The sequence below is a fragment of the Ananas comosus genome, linkage group 3 (assembly GCF_001540865.1).
Source record: "Ananas comosus cultivar F153 linkage group 3, ASM154086v1, whole genome shotgun sequence".
NCBI classification, from domain to species: domain Eukaryota; kingdom Viridiplantae; phylum Streptophyta; class Magnoliopsida; order Poales; family Bromeliaceae; genus Ananas; species Ananas comosus.
This window is the reverse complement of record NC_033623.1, coordinates 11,451,355-11,472,109: the sequence shown is the minus strand read 5'-3', so window position 1 is coordinate 11,472,109 and position 20,755 is coordinate 11,451,355. Positions and strand designations below refer to the sequence as shown.

The 20,755-nt window shown below is 35.6% G+C and overlaps 3 protein-coding genes across 3 annotated transcripts; 1 reads left to right on the top strand and 2 right to left on the bottom strand.

Annotated features, from left to right (window-relative positions):
- On the top strand, positions 2,674-7,331 carry LOC109707823 (probable aquaporin NIP5-1; the record flags this gene model as incomplete). Its single annotated transcript, XM_020229352.1, has 4 exons — positions 2,674-2,697; positions 6,041-6,460; positions 6,665-6,726; positions 6,815-7,331. Coding segments are annotated over 4 exons (702 nt in total), but the record flags the coding sequence as incomplete, so codon positions are not given.
- On the bottom strand, positions 7,426-8,742 carry LOC109708185. Its single transcript, XM_020229820.1, has 2 exons — positions 8,162-8,742; positions 7,426-8,026 (listed from the first exon to the last, which is right to left on the bottom strand). The coding sequence occupies exons 1-2, from the start codon at positions 8,486-8,488 to the stop codon at positions 7,841-7,843; spliced, it is 513 nt and encodes a 170-aa protein (XP_020085409.1). The 5' UTR covers positions 8,489-8,742; the 3' UTR covers positions 7,426-7,840.
- LOC109707822 (probable LRR receptor-like serine/threonine-protein kinase At4g20940) lies at positions 16,385-18,174 on the bottom strand. Its single transcript, XM_020229351.1, has 2 exons — positions 17,643-18,174; positions 16,385-17,608 (listed from the first exon to the last, which is right to left on the bottom strand). Exons 1-2 carry the CDS (start codon positions 17,950-17,952, stop codon positions 16,632-16,634), a joined length of 1,287 nt encoding a protein of 428 aa, XP_020084940.1. The 5' UTR covers positions 17,953-18,174; the 3' UTR covers positions 16,385-16,631.

Below are 20,755 nucleotides of genomic sequence, written 5' to 3'. Positions count from 1 at the left end.
ACAAATGATTTCAATTAGGTCTTGCTCTAGCCTCTTTAGGGTTATTACTTCCTTAGTAGCTCAACATATGTACTCCTTACCTGCTTATGCATTCATAGCACAAGACTTTACTACTCAAGCTGCCTTATATACTCATCACCAAATACATTGCAGGGTTCATCATGACAGGAGCCTTTGCTCATGGAGCTATATTTTTCATTAGAGATTACAATCGGAGCAGAATGAGGATAACGTATTGGCAAGAATGTTAGACCATAAAGAAGCTATCATATCTCATTTAAGTTGGGCCAGCCTGTTTCTGGGGTTCCATACCTTGGGCCTTTATGTTCATAACGACGTCATGCTCGCTTTTGGTACTCCGGAAAAACAAATCTTGATCGAACCTATATTTGCCCAATGGATACAATCTGCTCATGGTAAGACTTCATATGGGTTCGATGTACTCTTATCTTCAACGAATGGCCCAGCCTTCAATGCAGGTCGAAGCATATGGTTACCGGGATGGTTGAATGCTGTTAATGAGAATAGTAATTCACTTTTCTTAACAATAGGCCCTGGCGATTTCTTGGTTCATCATGCTATTGCTCTAGGTTTGCATACAACTACATTGATTTTAGTAAAAGGTGCTTTAGATGCACGTGGTTCCAAATTAATGCCGGATAAAAAGGATTTCGGTTATAGTTTTCCTTGTGACGGCCCAGGACGCGGCGGTACTTGTGATATTTCTGCTTGGGACGCATTTTATTTGGCAGTTTTCTGGATGTTAAATACCATTGGATGGGTTACTTTTTATTGGCATTGGAAACACATCACATTATGGCAGGGTAATGTTTCACAATTTAATGAATCCTCCACTTATTTGATGGGATGGTTAAGAGATTATCTATGGTTAAACTCTTCACAACTTATCAATGGATATAATCCTTTTGGTATGAATAGTTTATCGGTATGGGCGTGGATGTTCTTATTTGGACATCTTGTTTGGGCTATTGGATTTATGTTCTTAATTTCATGGCGTGGATATTGGCAAGAATTGATTGAAACTTTAGCATGGGCTCATGAACGCACACCTTTGGCTAATTTGATTCGATGGAGAGATAAGCCGGTGGCTCTTTCCATTGTACAAGCAAGATTGGTTGGATTAGCCCACTTTTCCGTGGGTTATATATTCACTTATGCAGCTTTCTTGATTGCCTCCACATCAGGAAAATTTGGTTAATTTAGTTATTTATTGTTTTTTTATGTACTGTATCAGCAACAATTTCATTTGTTTCGATGGAGGGGGAGGATACGCCTTCTTATATTTTTACATCTAGGATCCGAACTGTATCATTGATAATAATAGGAACTGAACATTATGGCAAGAAAAAGTTTGATTCAGAGGGAGAACAAGCGGAAAAATTTGGAACAGAAATATCATTTGATTCGCCGATCCTCAAAAGAAAAAATAAGCAAAGTTTCATCGTTGAGTGAAAAATGGGAAATTCATGGAAAATTGCAATCCCCACCACGTAATAGTGCACCTATACGTCTTCATCGACGTTGTTTTTTGACTGGAAGACCTAGAGCTAACTATCGAGACTTTGGCCTATCCGGACACATACTTCGAGAAATGGTTTATGCATGTTTGTTACCGGGCGCAACAAGATCAAGTTGGTAAGGATAAAAATATCGTTTCATATTTGTATAGATCTCTATGATCTATGATCATAGAAGGGCCCTCTTTACCATTCTGTATAAATGGACTATTCTATTTGTATAGATATGGTAGAGCGACGTAGCTCCAGTTTCTTTGGAAATGATAAGATCTTTGGCGCAAGAAGAAAGGGTGATCCATATTATCTTGACTTGGTTTTGCTTAGGTATAATCTCTGATCAACGATAGAACAAGATCCATTTTGCATCATATCTAACTGATTTTTTTAGTTCGGACCGAAGAAGTAATGTCATTTGATTATTGTTTTAAGATTTCAATCAGCAAAATTTTAACGGTCCTCACATAACATATATTATAATATAGTTTCCATCTTTTCATTAACTAGGGAAGCAGTCATTTGTTGGCAAGAAATAATTTTTTTTGAGAGAAAAATATAGTAAAATTTTNACTCGCAAGGTACGTACGCACGCACGTGCCACCTCCACCCTCCACCTCTCCCGCATCATTTTCATTTTAGTCCCTAATTAAACTTTGCGTCATTCAACCGATCGATTACCATCTTCGCGAATATATCAAAATTTGTTTGTACGTGCATTAATAATTTTTTAAATATATTTCTTTAAAAATTGGTGTGTATCACGTCACATTTCTAATAATTGAGGCTTCTATCTCTCTCTCTCTCTCAATTATTGAGGCGATGTTGAGGTTAAAAGTTAAAAATCAAAACTTAGGAACTGAAATAAAACTAACATGGTAATTTAAAAATTAAAGATGGAATTTAGTCAAAGTTTCGGTTCAGCCATTAAACAAATTTGAATTCCAAAATAATTGCTTTTTAATGCATAATTATAGAATTATTTCAAAATTTTGTTTATTATATAGCATAAATTTGAAGCTCGGAAGTATATATATGCCCTTGTCCCACATAGTATATAAAGGAAAAGGTGATTTTGTTCGGATTTCTATATTAGTCGTGTCATTATAGTGTTTCCTGCGAATGATTATAAAAATATTCACCCATTAATTCTCATAATATAGAGGTACCTTTTTTCACTTTTTGTTTTTTGTTTTTGTTTATAAGCATTTGTCCCTGAACAATACGCACCCACATTAGGTGTTAGTGAGGAAAGAGTACTTCAAAGTGTAGCCGACCAAAAAGTAGGTTTATTTTTTGTGAAGAAATTATCATGGTTAATTATAGTGTTTATTATATATACATATAATATAAGAGTGAGGCTACTCACTACAACAGAATTAAATTATAGGGACACATGTTTGGGACACTTTTGAGTAAGTGTCCCATTTATGCTAAAACTTAAAAAACATCTACTAATGCCTAAATATAAAGCCCAATCCAACCAAAAATAAAAGATTACTCTGCTCAACCCACCACACCCAGTCTATTTGGCCCGATTACAAATAGAAAAGAAAAAAAAAGAAAAATCAATTACCATCTTTTCTTCTCTCTTTACTCAATCTACTGAAATTCTAGAAAAAGAGCCTTTCCTGTTGTCCTCCTCCGCCACCGCAGCCAATGAGATAGAGTTTCGACGGTTGCTAAATGCTTAAATAAGTGTTGGTAAATTAGCAGCACTCTTTTAGGTTATAGCGACACTCTTTAACTGTCACTATATATCTAGCGACCCCACATATAGCAACACTTTTTAAAAGTGTCGGTAATTTTAGCTAGCAGCACTTTTTTGACATGTACCTACATTTAAAAGTGTCGCTATAGAACGTTTTTGTTGTAGCGACTATGCTTCTGAAAGCACGAAGCCTTCGATGCTTTCAGGTCGTTTTCGATGTTGCGACTTTCGAATTGTCGATCGGCTCTGTTAAACTTGATCTAGAGTATTTGAAGTATCTAGAAAATAAATTTTGTAATTTTTCGATATCATTTGCCTAATGAACGAAAGGGCTCAAAATCAACGGCTGAAAATAAAAATCTTACAAAACGTGATAATATGACATTAAAATTTTAGATCAAAGATATTGATCTTATTTTATATAGTATAAAAAGCTTTCTATCAAAATTTTACGTGATTTGAATATTTCTACATCGTTAAACTTGCAAACGGCTCACTACGGTCATTAAAATTATTTGATTTTGAGCCCCTTCAATTACTAGGCAAATGATATTGAGAAGTAATAAAATTTATTTTCTAAGTACCTCAAATATTCTAGATCAAGTTTAACGGAGCCGATCGACGATTCGAAAGTCGAAACATCGAAAATAACCTGGAAGCACGGAAGGCTCCGTGCTTCTAGAACCATAGTAACCTCACTCTATAATATAATTATAATTATAGTGTTCACAAATAATGTATAAACAAACAAATTTTTTTGTGAATAATTACACATGCAATTAATTATATAGAATCAAGTCGCCTTTCTGTAAAATATCTTCCGATCTACTCTGTTCCCAAAACTTGAGAGTTTATGACATATTCTATTCACAATAACTTCTCTAGTCAAACTATAAAAAGTATTTACTAATAGGACAAAGAGATGACAAGTTCCTCTATTAATTATTTTTTAAGCTAATAGGATTATAAAAATTTAGGAGAGATTAATTGGTTGACTACTTAATTATAAGGGTATAGACTATCTGGAAACTGGATGTACATGTAAGTTATTTTTCACTCATTGCATGATCTGACCGTCCATCTAAAGACAAAAGTGGGTCTACGCAATCGGATTGATCGACAAAGTTCATTTCAATCACCAATTGTAGAGACTACGCACCTAGCCCTTAGATGGATGATTAGATTGCGTAGTGTGTAGGAATTTACTATATACCGAATCTATAAGAAATCCGGCGTGGACGGTGTGCCAAATAATTTTTAGTCGGTGTTTAGGTCATTAATCCTGGAATAAACCAATGTTCTCAAATCTTAACCAATTAATCAATCAACACCATCGTTTCCATGCATCCAAGTTGAGCCCATCATTAATCAGTCATGCGTGGATCCAAATTAAGTGCGCATGGCATTCTTGGCGTGATCTAACCATTTGACAAAATTCGACACGACACGCTAAAAATTCGCTAACACGCTTAATTTTCATTAACATAATGTAGCAGGTGTGAATGATGTGAGCCAAACCCTTATCCAAAATAGCAAAACCAAGAGTTACATCACTTCTAATAGCATGTCCTCACACCATTTGGAGGCTAGCTAAAACAAGTATTAGAAGCAAGTGTTTGAGATCTAATTGGGAAGGGTAACATCACTCTAGCTTGTGAACTTAGAATTTAAATGCAAGTCGTAATTAAGAGAACGTATTCATTGAATCTGATCAGTGTTCACGTAGTTAAATAAATCGGACTTAATAAACATACTTACTCTATCTATGTATTTAGAATTACCAAATATATTTTTTACCATAGACAGATCAAATTTATTGAACGGATCAAATTAAGTTATAAATTATAAGAAAAATTCAATTTGATCAATCGAAACTAGTTCTCGCAAATTCTGGTGGAAGTCGAATGTAGTATTTGTCTTGGTTCGGGTGCACCTAAGAAGCCGTGCCTTTTTCTCTCTGGATAATAAATAAATAAATAAAGATATTAAAAGCAGTTTACAGCTTCACTCGATTCCGTGCAACTAATCACTGCACCGTTATTTATTTATTTAGTTGAGCATCATCTTACCATTTTGGTATTTAATAACGCAATCTAAATTGTTTCTTATGTGCTTCCATTTTAGACTTTTAGACCTTTCTCGACCTGTCAATGATGTCACCTCCATGTTCCACAATCCACATAGTTCACAAGTTTTGATTCTTATTGGGTCACCCTTGTTTTTTTCCCCTTTTTTTTCTCATTTTCTTTATTACTAATTAAATTGGTGTGATCAGATTCTCTACTCTTATTAAGTAAGTAGTACAATATATATATATATATATAGAGCAGGGCTGCTGTGCTCTCAGGAGCACGCAGGCCTCTATGCTTCTGAGCCATTTTCGATGATGGAGTTTCCGAATCGATGATCGGCTCCGTTAAACTTGATCTAGTTTATTTGAAGTTTCTAGAAAATAATTTTTGCGATTTTTCGATATCATTTACCTTGCAATCGAAAGGATTCAAAATCAATAATTTTTAACGNTGAGTATGTGTATTTTTAAACTACGCTATTTGACTTAGCAATCCTAAGCAACAGCAATATTTCAAATTTAAGTCACGAATCGGTTATTAATCACCGCTTTTAGTGTATTCAACTTGATCCAGATTCTTTTTTGGTTTTTTTTTTTGAACAGCTGATTTATTTCAATATAGCTATCAATTAATGTTTAGGGCTCTAGCATGATTCGAAACTCAATCTAAATGGTCTTATAAAATCATGTGTTGGTTTTGTCTCTATGCACGCTCACGGAGTGCAGTTAGGAGCTGAGTTCGTGGGCACCTTCATCCTCATCTTCGGCGCGACGGCGGCGCCGATCGTGAACCAGAAGTACAACGGCGCGGAGACGTTGATCGGCAATGCCGCGTGCGCGGGGCTCGCCGTCATGATCGTCATTCTGTCGACGGGCCACATCTCGGGCGCCCACCTGAACCCCTCGCTCACCATCGCCTTCGCGGTGCTCCGCCACTTCCCCTGGGTGCAGGTCCCCGCGTACATCGCCGCGCAGGTGTCGGCCTCCATATGCGCCTCGTTCGCCCTCAAGGGCATCTACCATCCCTTTCTCTCCGGCGGCGTTACCGTCCCCTCCGTCAGCACCACCCAAGCTTTCTTTATCGAGTTCGTCATCACCTTCAATCTCCTTTTCGTCGTCACCGCCGTCGCCACCGATACTCGTGCGGTACTAATCCCAAAATAACTACTTTTCGCTTTCCAATGTTTACCCACACGTTCATTTTGATTCCTCGTAAATTATTTCAATCAAGTCCTTTGGATTAAACAGCACACTAAGTTGATGTGATGTGACCAAAATAAAAAGTTATAATTTATTTTTAATAATTTCTTTCGATTGGACTAATGACATTTTGCGGATAAAATTATTCAGGTAGGGGAATTAGCTGGAATAGCGGTGGGAGCAACTGTGATGCTTAACATACTTATCGCGGGGTTAGTAATTAGCGAAATAATTAATGATTAGTGTTCCTCTCTTTTAATAGCATTCTAATCATGATTTATTTATGTAAATCGAAATTAGGCCATCGAGTGGGGGATCAATGAATCCGGTGAGAACATTAGGGCCCGCGGTGGCCGCGGGGAACTACAAGCAGATATGGATATACCTGGCGGCCCCGACAGCAGGTGCAATCACTGGCGCGGCCGTTTACACTGCGGTGAAGCTGAGGGACGAGAACGGGGAAACGGTGCGCCCGGTGCGGAGTTTCCGCCGCTAAATCCAAATGCTATGGTGAGGTGATCATGCAGTTACATTATCTATTTATTAATTATGATCATGGTGGTAATTAATGATTAGTGTTGCAATAATCCTCGTTTTGCTTTGCTCAAAACGAATTGTTAAGACGTATAGATATGGTGTGGTGTTTGTTTGGTTTAAGTGTGAGGCAAAGATGAGCCCTAAGAGGTTCACTTTGTTGTTGTGGTATTATTATTTGCTATACATATTGTGATAATTAGTGAAATATGTTGTGGAAATAAACCAGGTCACAAACCCTATAAGATGTAAGGATGATCCTGTTAAATGGTCTCTTATTGTACTTTTCTTGTTTCCTTCTCTTTTATCTGCTTTGATAATATGTTCTGATAGAAATAATATTGTTGATTAAAGGAGAAGTGTCTCAAATTTGGTTAGTTATACAACAACATCGAATCAAAAATTGATTGCCTAAGTAGTCATATAGTCTCAGGGAGAGAAAAAAAAATCAGACAAATATTTCACTTTAAGTTAAATCAATAGTTCAAGTAAACGGAAAGTTGGTCACTGAAACAGATTATTCATGGATAAGTTGTAACTTATTACTCGACAAATCATCGTAAAGTTTTCAAAGTAATCGTTCATAAAATGCATAGGGAATCTAAGACTAAGATATCGCGCTGATTCAGTGGATCCAATGAAAAATCTAATAATGCATTCCCAGAACATTGATATGAGAACACCTTATTAAGTGCGTAAATTCATATGAGGGTCTGAATTTAAATGAAAAGCAAATTAGCAAGGGCACTCGCGTTGCAGAGAAAAACTCAAAACTACGTCATCTTAAGCCTCCTACTTTTCAGGCTTTTTAGGCTTTTCAGGCTTTTTTATAGGCTTCGCTTTGTCGTTGTCGCTATCACTTTCTTCGTCATCGGATGATGATTCGTCTGATGACTCTTCTTCATCACTACTGTCGCTGCTGCTTTCTTCCGATGAGTCGTCGCCTGACGATGTATCTTCCTGGAGAGCAGGTTGGTTCTGCAAATATCATGTCGAATTAAGTTGTTTGTACTTGTAAACATGAAGTATCGTCTTATCTATGGATATTGTTAAGATTAATTTCTGAATCATTTTCTATCATATTAATCATATAGAATTAGCGGAATAACTTACTTGGTCAGGTGTTAACATGGTAATAAACGATTGCACGCCCTTTGAATGGAAGCCCAAGAAGCGCACCCAAAACATCTCGCTTCCTTTCTCACTGAAGTCGGCCCTCCCGCAGGAATTGCCACCGAATTCCCCTCTCTCTTTCGCATCTGCGCGAACATTTTGTCGTTGTAATAACGTCGAGAGAGGAGCGCATGGAGAGCCCAAAGACCTATTTGTAACTAGGGAACGGATGGCTAAACCTTTCGCGACGTTAAACTTAGCCTTTCTCCTTCCTGGAGTGTTCAAATAGTATGAAGTGTTGGATGCCAAAATTGCTTTCGAATCCATCTAAGATGAGATCCCCCAAAAAATTGAGAGGAGGAGAGGTTTTGGTGCTTCTCCTAAGTGAAAAACTCTCTAGCATCATCCATGTCTACTGTGTGCATGGATTTGGTGAAGTTTCTATTGTAAAATGCTTCTATAGGAAGCTGCAGTTGTATTAATACAAGAAGGGGGGCAATTAAACAAGCGCAAAATGTGTGACACTACATTTGTTAAACGTGCCAATGGCATGTGCTGTATGGATCTCGCACAATCTGAAATCCGAGGGTAAGAAGTTGCGAATTCACTTATTTGTTTCTCAATTTACTTTACAAAACTAACAAAATTACACCTGTTTAATTTGATAAGATTTTGTTTAGAATTATGAAGAGTGCCTGTTAGACACGATTAGAAAGTATGATGTAAAAAAATTCTATCATCAATTTTTATGAGAATATATGTATTCAAAATCAAGTGAGAACTATGAATTAATTATAAGGAGGTAAATTATCCAAAAAGAAAAGGAAAAAACAAAACGTGAGGTAATCCGGTGTCCTTTTTTTGGGTGGCATTTTAGCGTGTAGAACAAATCAGGAACCTTCCTTTTTCCGTGCCATTCAACCAGTGATGGACGGTACAAGATGCTATTATTTTTGTACTATGGCCTACCTTATTCTATGGGTAAATATTACTCTAAAACACATATTTAGATTAAAAAAAAAAGATCCATTCCCTATAGAAGGGAAATAAGAAAGAAAAAGAAAAAAGAAAAAAAAAAAATTGGATTCGCTTTATTGGAACATGAACTATCTTTGTTAAAAAAAAAAAAATCCAAAATGTAACCCTATTAGAGCAAAATATATACAGGATATTGATTAATAAGGTTAATTTGTACAATAGATGGATTGTGTCGTTCAAGGCCTCATGAGATACACGGTTGGCCATAACTTTTTCTTTTTTTTTCTTTTTTTCTTTTTTTTTTGAGGGCATATTTGGTTTGCGGAATTTAAATTTTTCCACTGAAAATTAATTTTTTTGAAAAATCTATTTTCATGATAAAATATCGGTCTTGTGTGTTCGATGCAAAAATTATTCAACTATATTAATAAAATAGGTTAATTGCATACAGCTCCCTGTAAACATATTGAATAATAAATATATCCTTAATAAAGTTTAACTTTTTATTTTTATCCATACAAAGTTCAGTAATGTTTATATTTGCTTCTGTGGTTTGTTAACATTAGAGCACTGTTTATTTATAAAATAACAATTAAGTAAAATGACATTTTTGTTCTTATAATTATATTCCTCCAAAAGCCCCAACTGTTAGAATTATGTATAAATATCCTCCCAAAAAATATTTTACCCAATAATATAAGAGGGGTAAAAATGTCAATTTAATTTATTCACTATCTAGGATTATATATTTTACTCATGATTAATTATATTTTTCTAACGGATCCTAGTTGTAGGTTATATATCCTGAAAAAAAATTTGCAACCAGCTGTATCTAAGAAAATTACCTCAATATCCTTATGTATAAAGATTAATATTATATATCATTTTACAGTAAAAGTTATTGGTATTTCAATCGAAAATCTATTTAAATATTTATACATTTAGAGGATTCATAATTTTATTTTTTTTTGGTACCCGATTTAAATTTTGGGGATAGAAACAAAATTTGCAAAAAAGCATTTTAGTCTTTTTAAAATCAAAATTTTTTGAAAGAAAATTTACCAAGAAAGGAGGTGGAACTTTGAATCCACAAATATTTTTAATTCATGTCACGTTAGTTTCGTGTTATAAAATAAATATAGGATTTAACAATTCCTACGTTCTATTCGTAAAAAATTATTAGAAATCAAACAGGCCCTTATAGGAATTAGGGATAAAAATGTTATATACAAATTATTGAAACACAATTTTTTTAATATACCTCAAGCTTTAAAGAAAAACAAAAATTTTCCGTTTGGATATTAATTCACACTATAGTAGCGGGAAAGAAGCAGCAGCTTTAGTTGTTGTTGTATTTTTTTTTTTTTTTAAGCGATAGATAAGCACGCTAGCTGCTTTATTTATTTTATTTAGAAATAAGTTTGGCTGAAAATGTGAATTAATTAGGATTCGAACATAGTATTTCGGGTATCAATCACTAAGTTTTTTATCATTTGTTCTAGAGATGGTCAGTAGCAACTTTAGTTGTTGTTTACATGCCAGAAGCGTAATGCTTTGGCAATTCAAAAGTAAAGTAAAGATGCTTTACCAAAGAGCAAGCTATAGAACAAACGAAGGATGGATAAGTATGTAATGACTCATAGCAGTTTGTATGTATATATGTATTAGTTAGGTTGGATGGGCTACATTAGTAGCAAAATTCTTTGTTGCTCAGATGGATTTAGCTTTGGATAAAACTATTTCATTATTTGCTAAAATTGCATTAGAAATACTATAAACCAGTCGGGGACCAATCAACCTGGGGGGGGAACCACATCGTTAGCGGACTAATATCATCCTGATGTTACAATTTTTTATCATCAAAGGTTAAAAAGTTGATAGAAAAGATGAGTTTTTAATATTCATAGTGATTACAGGCTATTCCAATATATACTTATATATATATATAATTTATATATGAGCTAGAATTATCTGAAATGACGTAAACGAGCGTTAACTACTCGAGATTGTTCTTTCGATTATAGAGAATTCCAAATTGACGATGCTCCGTTGGAATATGATTTTTTATGACCACTTGTAAGTTTAGAAATCAGGATAATTAAATCTCTTTGACTACAATTTGGCATAATGATTAAAGGGATTTCAAAATTTGTATTTAAATGTGGATACAGGATTTTTCTGGTTTAACGGATGTAAAGATAATTCCAAATCATTGATTTTTGTATAGAAATTCTTTAACGTATGTTACAAACAAGAATACTATACCTTTGATCTGACTATACAAGATCCTATCATCATTTTAAAGATATCATTTTCGCATTAACCCCTTAACCACTTTTTTACTCATAGCATGGATATAAAACAAATATCGAGAAGTGCGGTGAAATTTGACTTTTTAGGTGACGTTTAAATGGTTTAGATCATATTGTAACGGACGAATGTTCAATTTGGAAGACTCTATCAATCGATAAAACAAATCGAGAGTAAGACAATGACAGGTTGACTCTCAGAGTTTCTGCTCAACTTATATTATATATATTAATATATATAATATACTCATATTTATATATCTATTTATATATAAAATACACTATAATTTTTGTATTATAATTTATTTAAATATGTACTATTGTATTCAGAAATGTACTATATAGTTTTAAACTATAATAAGATTTAGAATTAAATCAAGTTAAGAGCAAATTAAAAGAACTATAAAGAGACAATAACTTTAAATAAAAGTAAGCTATTTATCTCCGATTGGATCAATTTATAAATTAATTTTTATTTTTTTACAGGGTAAACTTGATGCCTCATTAATCTATAATAGCAATATTATAAAATTAGTAAATAAAATTTCTGAGGTGAATAACAAATCAATTCTTTATATATCTTGTAATAGTGATTTACTAATTGGTTAGAATCATTAATTATAATTTTGTATCGTTTTTAACAATTAATGTTGTTTAGTCAATATACACTAGCCTGTAACGCTACCGTTTGATATGGACATCTCAAAACCCTTAAGATGAGCCCATGGGCCTAGCCCAGAGTTAGACCCATCCAACTAGCGACCATCATCGTATTTAAGGTCTTAATAAAAAAAAAAAAAATAAAAAAAAAAATAAAAAAAAAGGTATATACTAATTATATTACTAATGTGGCGTCATTAATCAATCAAATTATTTTTTTAACTTCATCTATTTATTATTTAAAAAATATACTTATTATGTTTTTCTCTTAAATAGAAAGATATGATTAGCTGTTAATAAATGATGTGTTGTCCCTGATATATAATAAAATTCCTCCTTGTATCCGCTAGCTCATTATCACGAAGTACTCTTAAGTATAAATTTACATAAGGTGTAAATTCACATAAGTTACTGACTGTCCTTAGAGCAAGTGGCAAAAGATTTGATGGTTGGTATCCGAGACTTAAGTTTGAATCCTAGTTGATTCACATTTTCAGTTAAGTTTATTTCTAAATGAAACAAACGAAGCGGGTAGCGTGCTACCTGTCTCTCAAAAAAAAAAAAAAAATCACATAAGTTTTAACCTTCCAAATTCATCATATAAAATTTATAAAAACTGTCTGTACTCTCTCAAAAGGGAATGTATGATGTACATCCTATCTATCTATAATGAGATGTACATCATATATCTATTTTGAGGTGTATACATATCATTTCTCATAAAACTTTTCAAACGTGTACATGAATAAAAAGAAAAATCTCTCTACATGATTACCCATGTGTTTTCAAACTACAACTGTATAAGATGGGTGATAATTTTAATCTTTAAATTTTAATTTATTATAATTTATTGCTATTTTCTTAAAATTATTAAAATCAACCATATTGCTAATGAGAATGTAATGTACTATCTTGGTCATTTCACATCATGAACTATAGTGCTATTATATTGCTATCACATCAACAATGTATCACCATTCAATCAAATTAAATCAAAACTCGATTATAATTATTTAAAGATTTTGAGCTAACAAATATACCAAATTAAAATTGGAGAGGCAAAGTGTCAGATGAATTATAGTTTGCGGATCAAATATATAGTCTACCCAATAATATTTTAATAATNAGAGAGAGAGAGAGAGAGAGAGAGAAAGAGAGAGAGGAAGAGAGGTAGTGGGAGGGCGACCCAACACGAAAAACAGATAGAGTTACGGATCGTAAAATTTCGTACCGGTATCGGGTTACATGGGTTTTAACTGGGCGGGTTGTTAAATGATCCTGGCCGTTGGATTCATTGGCGGTTGTTTGGTGACCGTAGATTCGTATCGGCAACGGGATTTTGCTTGGAATTTCTCACCGTTTTGGGCCTACTTGCCTGGGCCCGTGGGCCTTTGATCGATACAAGTTTCGAGTGGGCTAAGAAACGATCATGGGCCACATCGGCCCAGGACTTCTTAGTAAGGATGATTCGGGCTGAGTCGCGAGCCCAAGGTTGAACCCGAATTCCCCAGTGTCAGGTATTCGGATCGGCCCAAATTGTGAAGTCGTCGCAGTTCGGCGTGTCGCCGCCGATTTTATCAATGCAAATGAAGTCGGCGCCGACTTTTGGTATCTTATTTAAGATAGAATATTTGGCAGGACTTATTCCCCCCTGTAAAATGAAGAAGAATAAAATGCTAATTTTTTAGGCTCAAATATAGAAATTCAATTTGGATGATTTCTTTAGAGAGAAATTACGGAAGGAGTTTAATATAATGTTTTATTGAAGAATATTTTGTAGACACCTTTATCAAACAATTCCATGTACTATATTTTATAGCAGAACCAAATAAGCATTACACAAAAAAGATAAACATGCCATTTAATATGAACAGTATTAATTGAAGCTTCCAAATGTAACATTGTGGATTATCTAATTCCATTGTCCTCAGTCGTCACTACATCCTATGCAATCAATTCAATTTACGACGCCATTACTGCAAGGAACCAAATAAAAATTCTGCAAATGTAGGGAATGTGTAGATGAATATATAAGAGATGCGTTGGAACTCTTTAAAATCCAATTCTTTTGCTGTGTTCCGAGCATATCTGAGTCTGACCCATATTGCTCATGCCTGTATACCCAACCAAATTAAACCAGGAAAGACATCTTCAATTAACTTCATCTCCTAGCTGTTACATGCTGTCGCGATGTCGCTCCCTTCAATATATGCGAGTGTTGAATATAAATATTAAAAATACGGTTCTTTTGTGTTTTAAACTGTTGAACAATAGTAGTTAATTATTTTACATAATTTAATATAATACTAAAAAAGGATGTTTTGTATATGAGTCCTATTTGGTTCCTAGCTAGCTAGTGTTAATTAATTATCTTTCATTTAATTTAAGTCCACGTCTTCGGTAAGAGGAGATTTAATAAAAAATATTTTTTAAAGATTTAAATTAAAACAACCACCAAATAAATATTGTTTCTATTTAATTTTTAACGCAGGATGGAGAAGTTTGATTAAAATTGTTACTTTTACTTTGAATATCCATTAGAGAGAAACTTCCTCGCTTTGTTCGAACAATAATTAAGCTTCAATAAAGATTTAATTTGATTGCCCATTCACTGTATTTATAAAGCAGAAATTAATTAATTAATTAGCCCTTTCTTAATTACTCGCCGTTACGAAACTCCAACTTCTACGTATCGTTACATAGCTACATACTCCGATTAAATATAATAAGCAAGTATTAATTTCGAGGTACTACCAACACTATACATGTCTCTGAACATACCGTCTTGTCACACAATTTTTAAAGCAATCTAGCTTCTGGTAATTGATAAGAATGGTCCGTGAGGGGGTTGCTTTTCGAGGTAATGAGGTGGTGCTTTCCCATTACTTACTGCAATCTCATTAACTCCATGCATTCTCTCTCTCTCTCTCTCTCTCTCTTTGTATTTGCTTATTAATTTATAACTTGGAGCATGTGTTAATGCATATATGTGTTTTCAATACGAGAGAGAGAGAGAGAGAGAGAGAGAGAGAGAGAGAGAGAGGTGATAGCACTTGGAATGTTATCGGTAAAGACAAAAAGATTTTGGAGGAGACTTTGCAGCAGCAGCTACGCAGTGAGCAGCAAAGGAGAAACAACAGGAGAGGATGAGTTGGTTGTTGACCCCTAGCTAGGTAAGGAGAAATTTTACCTATACCTGGTCCACTGCAAAATTTTAATTATTGCTAGTTTATTTATAAGATTTGTTGGATTTGATCGAATTAATCAACTCAGCAAATAGTAACTGGTATTAGAATCAATTTTGCTAACAGCAACAGTCTTTTGCAAAAATGGTGGTTTCTAACATGTAATTCTTTAGATGCTACATAGTTTATCCAAAATTTTTGTTAAAATTATGGCCGAATTATTTACTATGAGATCATTCGTTTTGATATTATGGTATGCGACTATGCGGTTAATCTCATATGTCTCGACTTGGATCCTTATCTCTACTATTAAAGACTTTTCATGAATTATTATTTTTATATTAGATTGATTTTATGGTTTACAGATCCAGAATCTTTTTTTTTAGAGAGAAAGGTAGCACGCTACCCGCTTCGTTTATTTCATTTAGAAATAAACTTAACTAGAAATGTGAATCAACTAGAATTCGAACTTGGATCTCGAGTATCAACCACCGAGTCCTTTGCGACTTGCTCTAGAAACGGTCGGCCACCACCACTTATTATTGCCCTCTTTATCGGACACTAGTTATTGGTAGGGGTGCCGTCGAGCCGAACAACAGCGTAAAGTATCTTAGTTGAAAAATTCAATTCATATTCGCCTTATTTATTAGCAGTCTCAGTACAAGCCGACTCACAAAATATAACAAATTAAAAAAATTTTAAAAATATATATAAAAAATAAATTTATGAGATTTTATTTATTAAATTTTGTTCCTATAAATAAATTTTTTTATAATTGTATTGAACTTTATATTTAAATTAGATTAAAAAATAAATAATAAAAATATATATATTATATATAATTATTTATTTATATATATAGATATAAAATATAAAATATAAAATTATATAAATATAAAATATATGTATTAGTGCTGTTATCAAGTTGAACACGAACAAGCAGCTCGTGTCTGACTTGTTTCCTAATCAAACGATATAATTTCTAGCTGGTTTCTAGGGAATGTGAATCCCTAATTAGTACTAGGGAATGTGAATCCCTAATTAGTACTTCCTCTGAGCTCTTCCTTCTTTCCCAAGTTCAAGCTCCACTATACTTAAAAACACAATTACTTTATTACATTAATTTTTTTTTTTTAAAAAAAACTCTACAGTCCGTACAATTCTTGCAACCTCCAGCTGCTCTTATTTTTTTTGTTTTACAACACCGTGCCCTGCAATTCCTTTCTTTTCTACATCTTCTTTTTCCCTATTTATTATATAATATATATTATAATATGTCTTTTACAGCACCACTCTATCATCATCATCATCAATAAATCAAAAAATTAATAGTGAAGTTTAGCTTAAGTGAGGGGATGATTGGCCGGGGTTGAAGGCGCGACACGTGGCGGCGGGCTTCTGGGGCAGGCCCTGGCAGAAGAAGTACACCTGCGGGGGGCAGCGGAGGAGGCAGTTGTCGGCCAGCGTCACCACGGCGCTCCCCTCCTTCAGCCCCTCCATCGGGCTCGGTATCGGCCCAATCAGGTAGTTTCCCGCCAGCATCAGCCGCGCGAACGGGGCCCATTCCCCGAGACCGAGGCCCGCCACCCGCAGCGCGTACTGCGGCGGGATGACCCCCACGAACCGGTTCCCCTCCAGCCCCACCGCCGCCAGCCGCGGCATCATCCCAAAGAAGCCCGGCAGCGCGCCCCCGATCCGGTTCCGCCCCAGCTCCACCGCCACCAGCCGGCTCGTCGACCACGCCCCGTCGGCCGGCTCCTCCACCCGCCCCCCCAGCCGGTTCGACGCCAGGTTCAGCTGCTCCAGCGCCGGGTGCGCGAACGCCGCGCCGGGGACGCCGCCCTCCAGCGCGTTCCCGGCCAGGTCCAGCACGCGGAGCGCGGGCAGCGCCGCTAGGGACGCGCCCCGCAGCGCGCCGCCGAGGCGGTTGCCGCGGAGCGACGCGGCGAGGAGGGACGCGGGGAGGCGCCCCGGGCCCGGGAAGGGCCCCGAGAGCGCGTTGTCGCTCGCCTGCAGGTAGAGGAGGCCCCGGACGGGGCCGAGGTCGGGGATGGGGCCCGAGAGGTTGTTGGATCGGAGATCGAGGTGGGCGAGGGCGCGGAGGGAGGAGAGCTCGCCGGGGATCGGGCCCGAGAGGAGGTTCCCGTCGAGGTAGAGCTCCCGCAGCGGCGAGGGAGGCGAAAGGGGGAAGAGGGAGGAGGGGATGGGGCCGGAGAGGGAGTTGCGGGAGAGGGAGAGGCGGAGGAGGCGAGGGGGTAGAGCGGCGGGGGAGGCGGGGAGGGGGCCGGAGAAGCGGTTGTCGGAGAGAGTCGAGGGAGGAGAGGAAGGGGAGGGACGGAGGGCCGCGACCGCCGCGGGCGGCGTCGCCGGAGTAGGCGGCGCCGGCGAGGGCGACGGCGGTGACGCGGCGGAGGGGGGCTGCGGGGGAGGGGTCGGAGCAGAGGAGGCCGCAGGTGAAGAAGGGGCCGAACGCGGAGTCGCAGGGGTCGCGGGCCAAGTCCCAGGTGCTGAGGCACGACCCCGCGGGGACGGAGGCGGGCTCCACCGCGGCCACGAAGGATCTTAGGGCTTCGATGTCGTCGGGGGAGGTGGCGGCGTACGCCATTGTTAGGGTTCGTAGGAGGAGGAAGAAGAAGAAGGAGGGGAGAGAGGGAGCCATGGCGAAGGGGAAAGGTGAATACTGAATAGTGAATGAAGGGTTTTTTTAAAAGTGATGTATGTGTGCTCTGAAATATCCGATGGGGCGGTAAAAGAAAGTGTGTCTCCTCCTATCTTACTCACTCACATGGGTGCGCGATACATTGTTATCTCTGTTTCAAATTCTTCTTTTTTTTTTTTTCATTTGGATGTGGCCCTTCTTTGGGCGATACTACGGGTACTCCAGAAGGTACCCAATCAATCATTGGTTACTTTGAGCGGTAATTCAGGGCTCTCATTATTTGCCGTTATTTTATCAACTTTGTTTAAAAAACCTAAAAACTCAAAAGATTTTTAAATCTTAGAATGAAAGCGTTACATATGAATTAGATTGAAATGCTTCTAATAGCACCAAGTAGTTGGTGCTATTAGATTTTTGGCCTTTCGATAAAGAAACGTGCGGTTAGGATAATAGTAATTGTTTATGACTATGATCTAATAGATAAAAATAATTAAAAAATTGAATCCAATAGAAGAAAATTTGATAACACCAAAGTACTTGGTACTAATAAAAATATTATAATCCGACTCTATAATACACATTATTTTTAGAATATATAAATAGTATTTTTTTAACAATTTAATATTTTTACAATATGAACTTTTAATCTTAATAATTAGGCTCTCAAAGTTTTATCAAATAGATTAATAGATTTCTCTAGCCAAGAGAAGGTACTGATTAAACAGTTGTTGTTATAGAATGTAATTTTCTATAACTTCAAAACTTTTTTTTTTCTTTTCTAATTAAAATAATTAAGCGTCATGATTGAGGATAACAGTGCACTCTATGTATGTTTAATATTTTTTAACTAAATAGCCCATGAGGTTATGTACTAAATTAATTACTCTTTTTTTTTTGTGTGTGTTGGTTATCAATCTTTGTATTTTTTTTACTTTGGCCTTAATTTATTTTTGAAATCAAGTCTCCAATCTTAACAGCAGGAATTTACATACAGACGCATTCTGTTAATTTTAATATTCTTTCAACAGCTAAAATTTAATTATAATAAAATAAAATAATTGAAAATTTGCTTGTAAAAGAAAAAAGAGATTTGAAGATTAAAGTAAGAATTGTGAAAAAATTGGAGACTAATAGTGCAATTAATCCTTTTCAATCCAACCGACCGTCCTTAGCACAAGTGGCAAAAAGATTTGATGGTTGGTACTCGAGATCCAAGTTCAAATTCTAGTTGATTCATATTTTTCAGCTAAGTTTATTTTTAAATAAAATAAACGAAATAGATAGCATGTTATTTTTCTCTTAAAAAAAAAAAAAAAAAACATTTCAATCCACAGAGAAGAAATTTTGGTTTGTGGTGGGACAGTGGCGGTGTTTAGCATGGGTCAGTGGATGTTTACTTTTTTGACTTTAGTATTGTTTAACCAATATGCGTCCACATCAAGTCATAGTGAACTTTAGTTAACGAGGCGAAAACATCAAGAATTTATTTGAATGCATAAGTATTTTATTCAATAAATTTGTATATTTTATTAATAAAAAGTANCCACAGAGAAGAAATTTTGGTTTGTGGTGGGACAGTGGCGGTGTTTAGCATGGGTCAGTGGATGTTTACTTTTTTGACTTTAGTATTGTTTAACCAATATGCGTCCACATCAAGTCATAGTGAACTTTAGTTAACGAGGCGAAAACATCAAGAATTTATTTGAATGCATAAGTATTTTATTCAATAAATTTGTATATTTTATTAATAAAAAGTATAATCAAATATTTAAAATTTGATATTATATTCCACATTCGAGTTATTTACTTAGATAAAATAAATTATTTTGTATATGAAATATGTTATTCTACTAAATTATGGATAGCAAAATTTTTGAGAAAGTAAAAATAAAATTCTTTATATATAATTATTGTGATATTTCAAAATTTGAAATATATATATATATATATATATATATATATATATAGTCCGCCTTCCGTACTGTCGAAAGTACGGGAGGTCCTGTGCTTGTAAGTTGTTTTCAATGATAGGACGTTCGATTGGACGATCGGCTTCATTAGGTATGATCTACCCTATTGGAACTATCTAAAAACCAAATTTTAGATTTTTTTAACATCATTTACTAAGCGATCAAAATGTCTAAAAAATGACTATATTAACGGACGATGTGGCACATTTTTAAGTTCAACGGTATAGAAGTATCCAAATTACATGAAAATTTAATAGAAAATTCTACTTAACATCAGTAGCAAGATCAATACTTCCGATTTAAAATTTGAATCCTTTATCACTATTTTTTATGAGATTTTTATTTTCAGCCGTTCATTTTTAGGCTACTCGTTCATTAGACAAATGAAATCAAAAAATTATGAAATTTGGTTTCTAGATAGTTCCAATAGCGTAGATCAAGTTTAACGGAACCGATCGCCGAATCGGATGTCCCAATCATCGAAAACAACGTACAAATACGGGGCCTCTCGTACTTTCGAAAGCATAGGAGCCTAACTATATATATATATATATATATGGGGAGTCAGCGCTCCACCCATCCACGATGATCGTGAACACACTCACCACTAGAATTATGTATGACTCTAGCTGTGTTTTACCTGCTGTATGATTTTAACTCAACTGAGACTTATTTCAAACTTCTGACTGATAATTCGCTCTAATACCAGTTATAACGATCTGACCCGCCAGTAATAATAATTCGTTTGGTCTAAATCATCGTCACAAAATATTTAAATCCAGTTATTCTTATTAGGATCCAAAACCTCATATATTCCTAATCAGAATTTTTTT

What these genes read in the sequence shown, in the direction of transcription:
- LOC109708185 (XM_020229820.1), bottom strand. Translation starts at nt 8,488, where the DNA reads ATGGATTCGAAAGCAATTTTGGCATCCAACACTTCATACTATTTGAAC. An exon ending in CCATGTTAACACCTGACCAA is followed by an intron (nt 8,027 to 8,161) that starts GTAAGTTATTCC and finishes TGATATTTGCAG; the next exon opens with AACCAACCTGCTCTCCAGGA.
- LOC109707822 (XM_020229351.1), bottom strand. Translation starts at nt 17,952, where the DNA reads ATGGCTCCCTCTCTCCCCTCCTTCTTCTTCTTCCTCCTCCTACGAACC. An exon ending in CGGCGACGCCGCCCGCGGCG is followed by an intron (nt 17,609 to 17,642) that starts GTCGCGGCCCTC and finishes CTTCCTCTCCTC; the next exon opens with CCTCGACTCTCTCCGACAAC.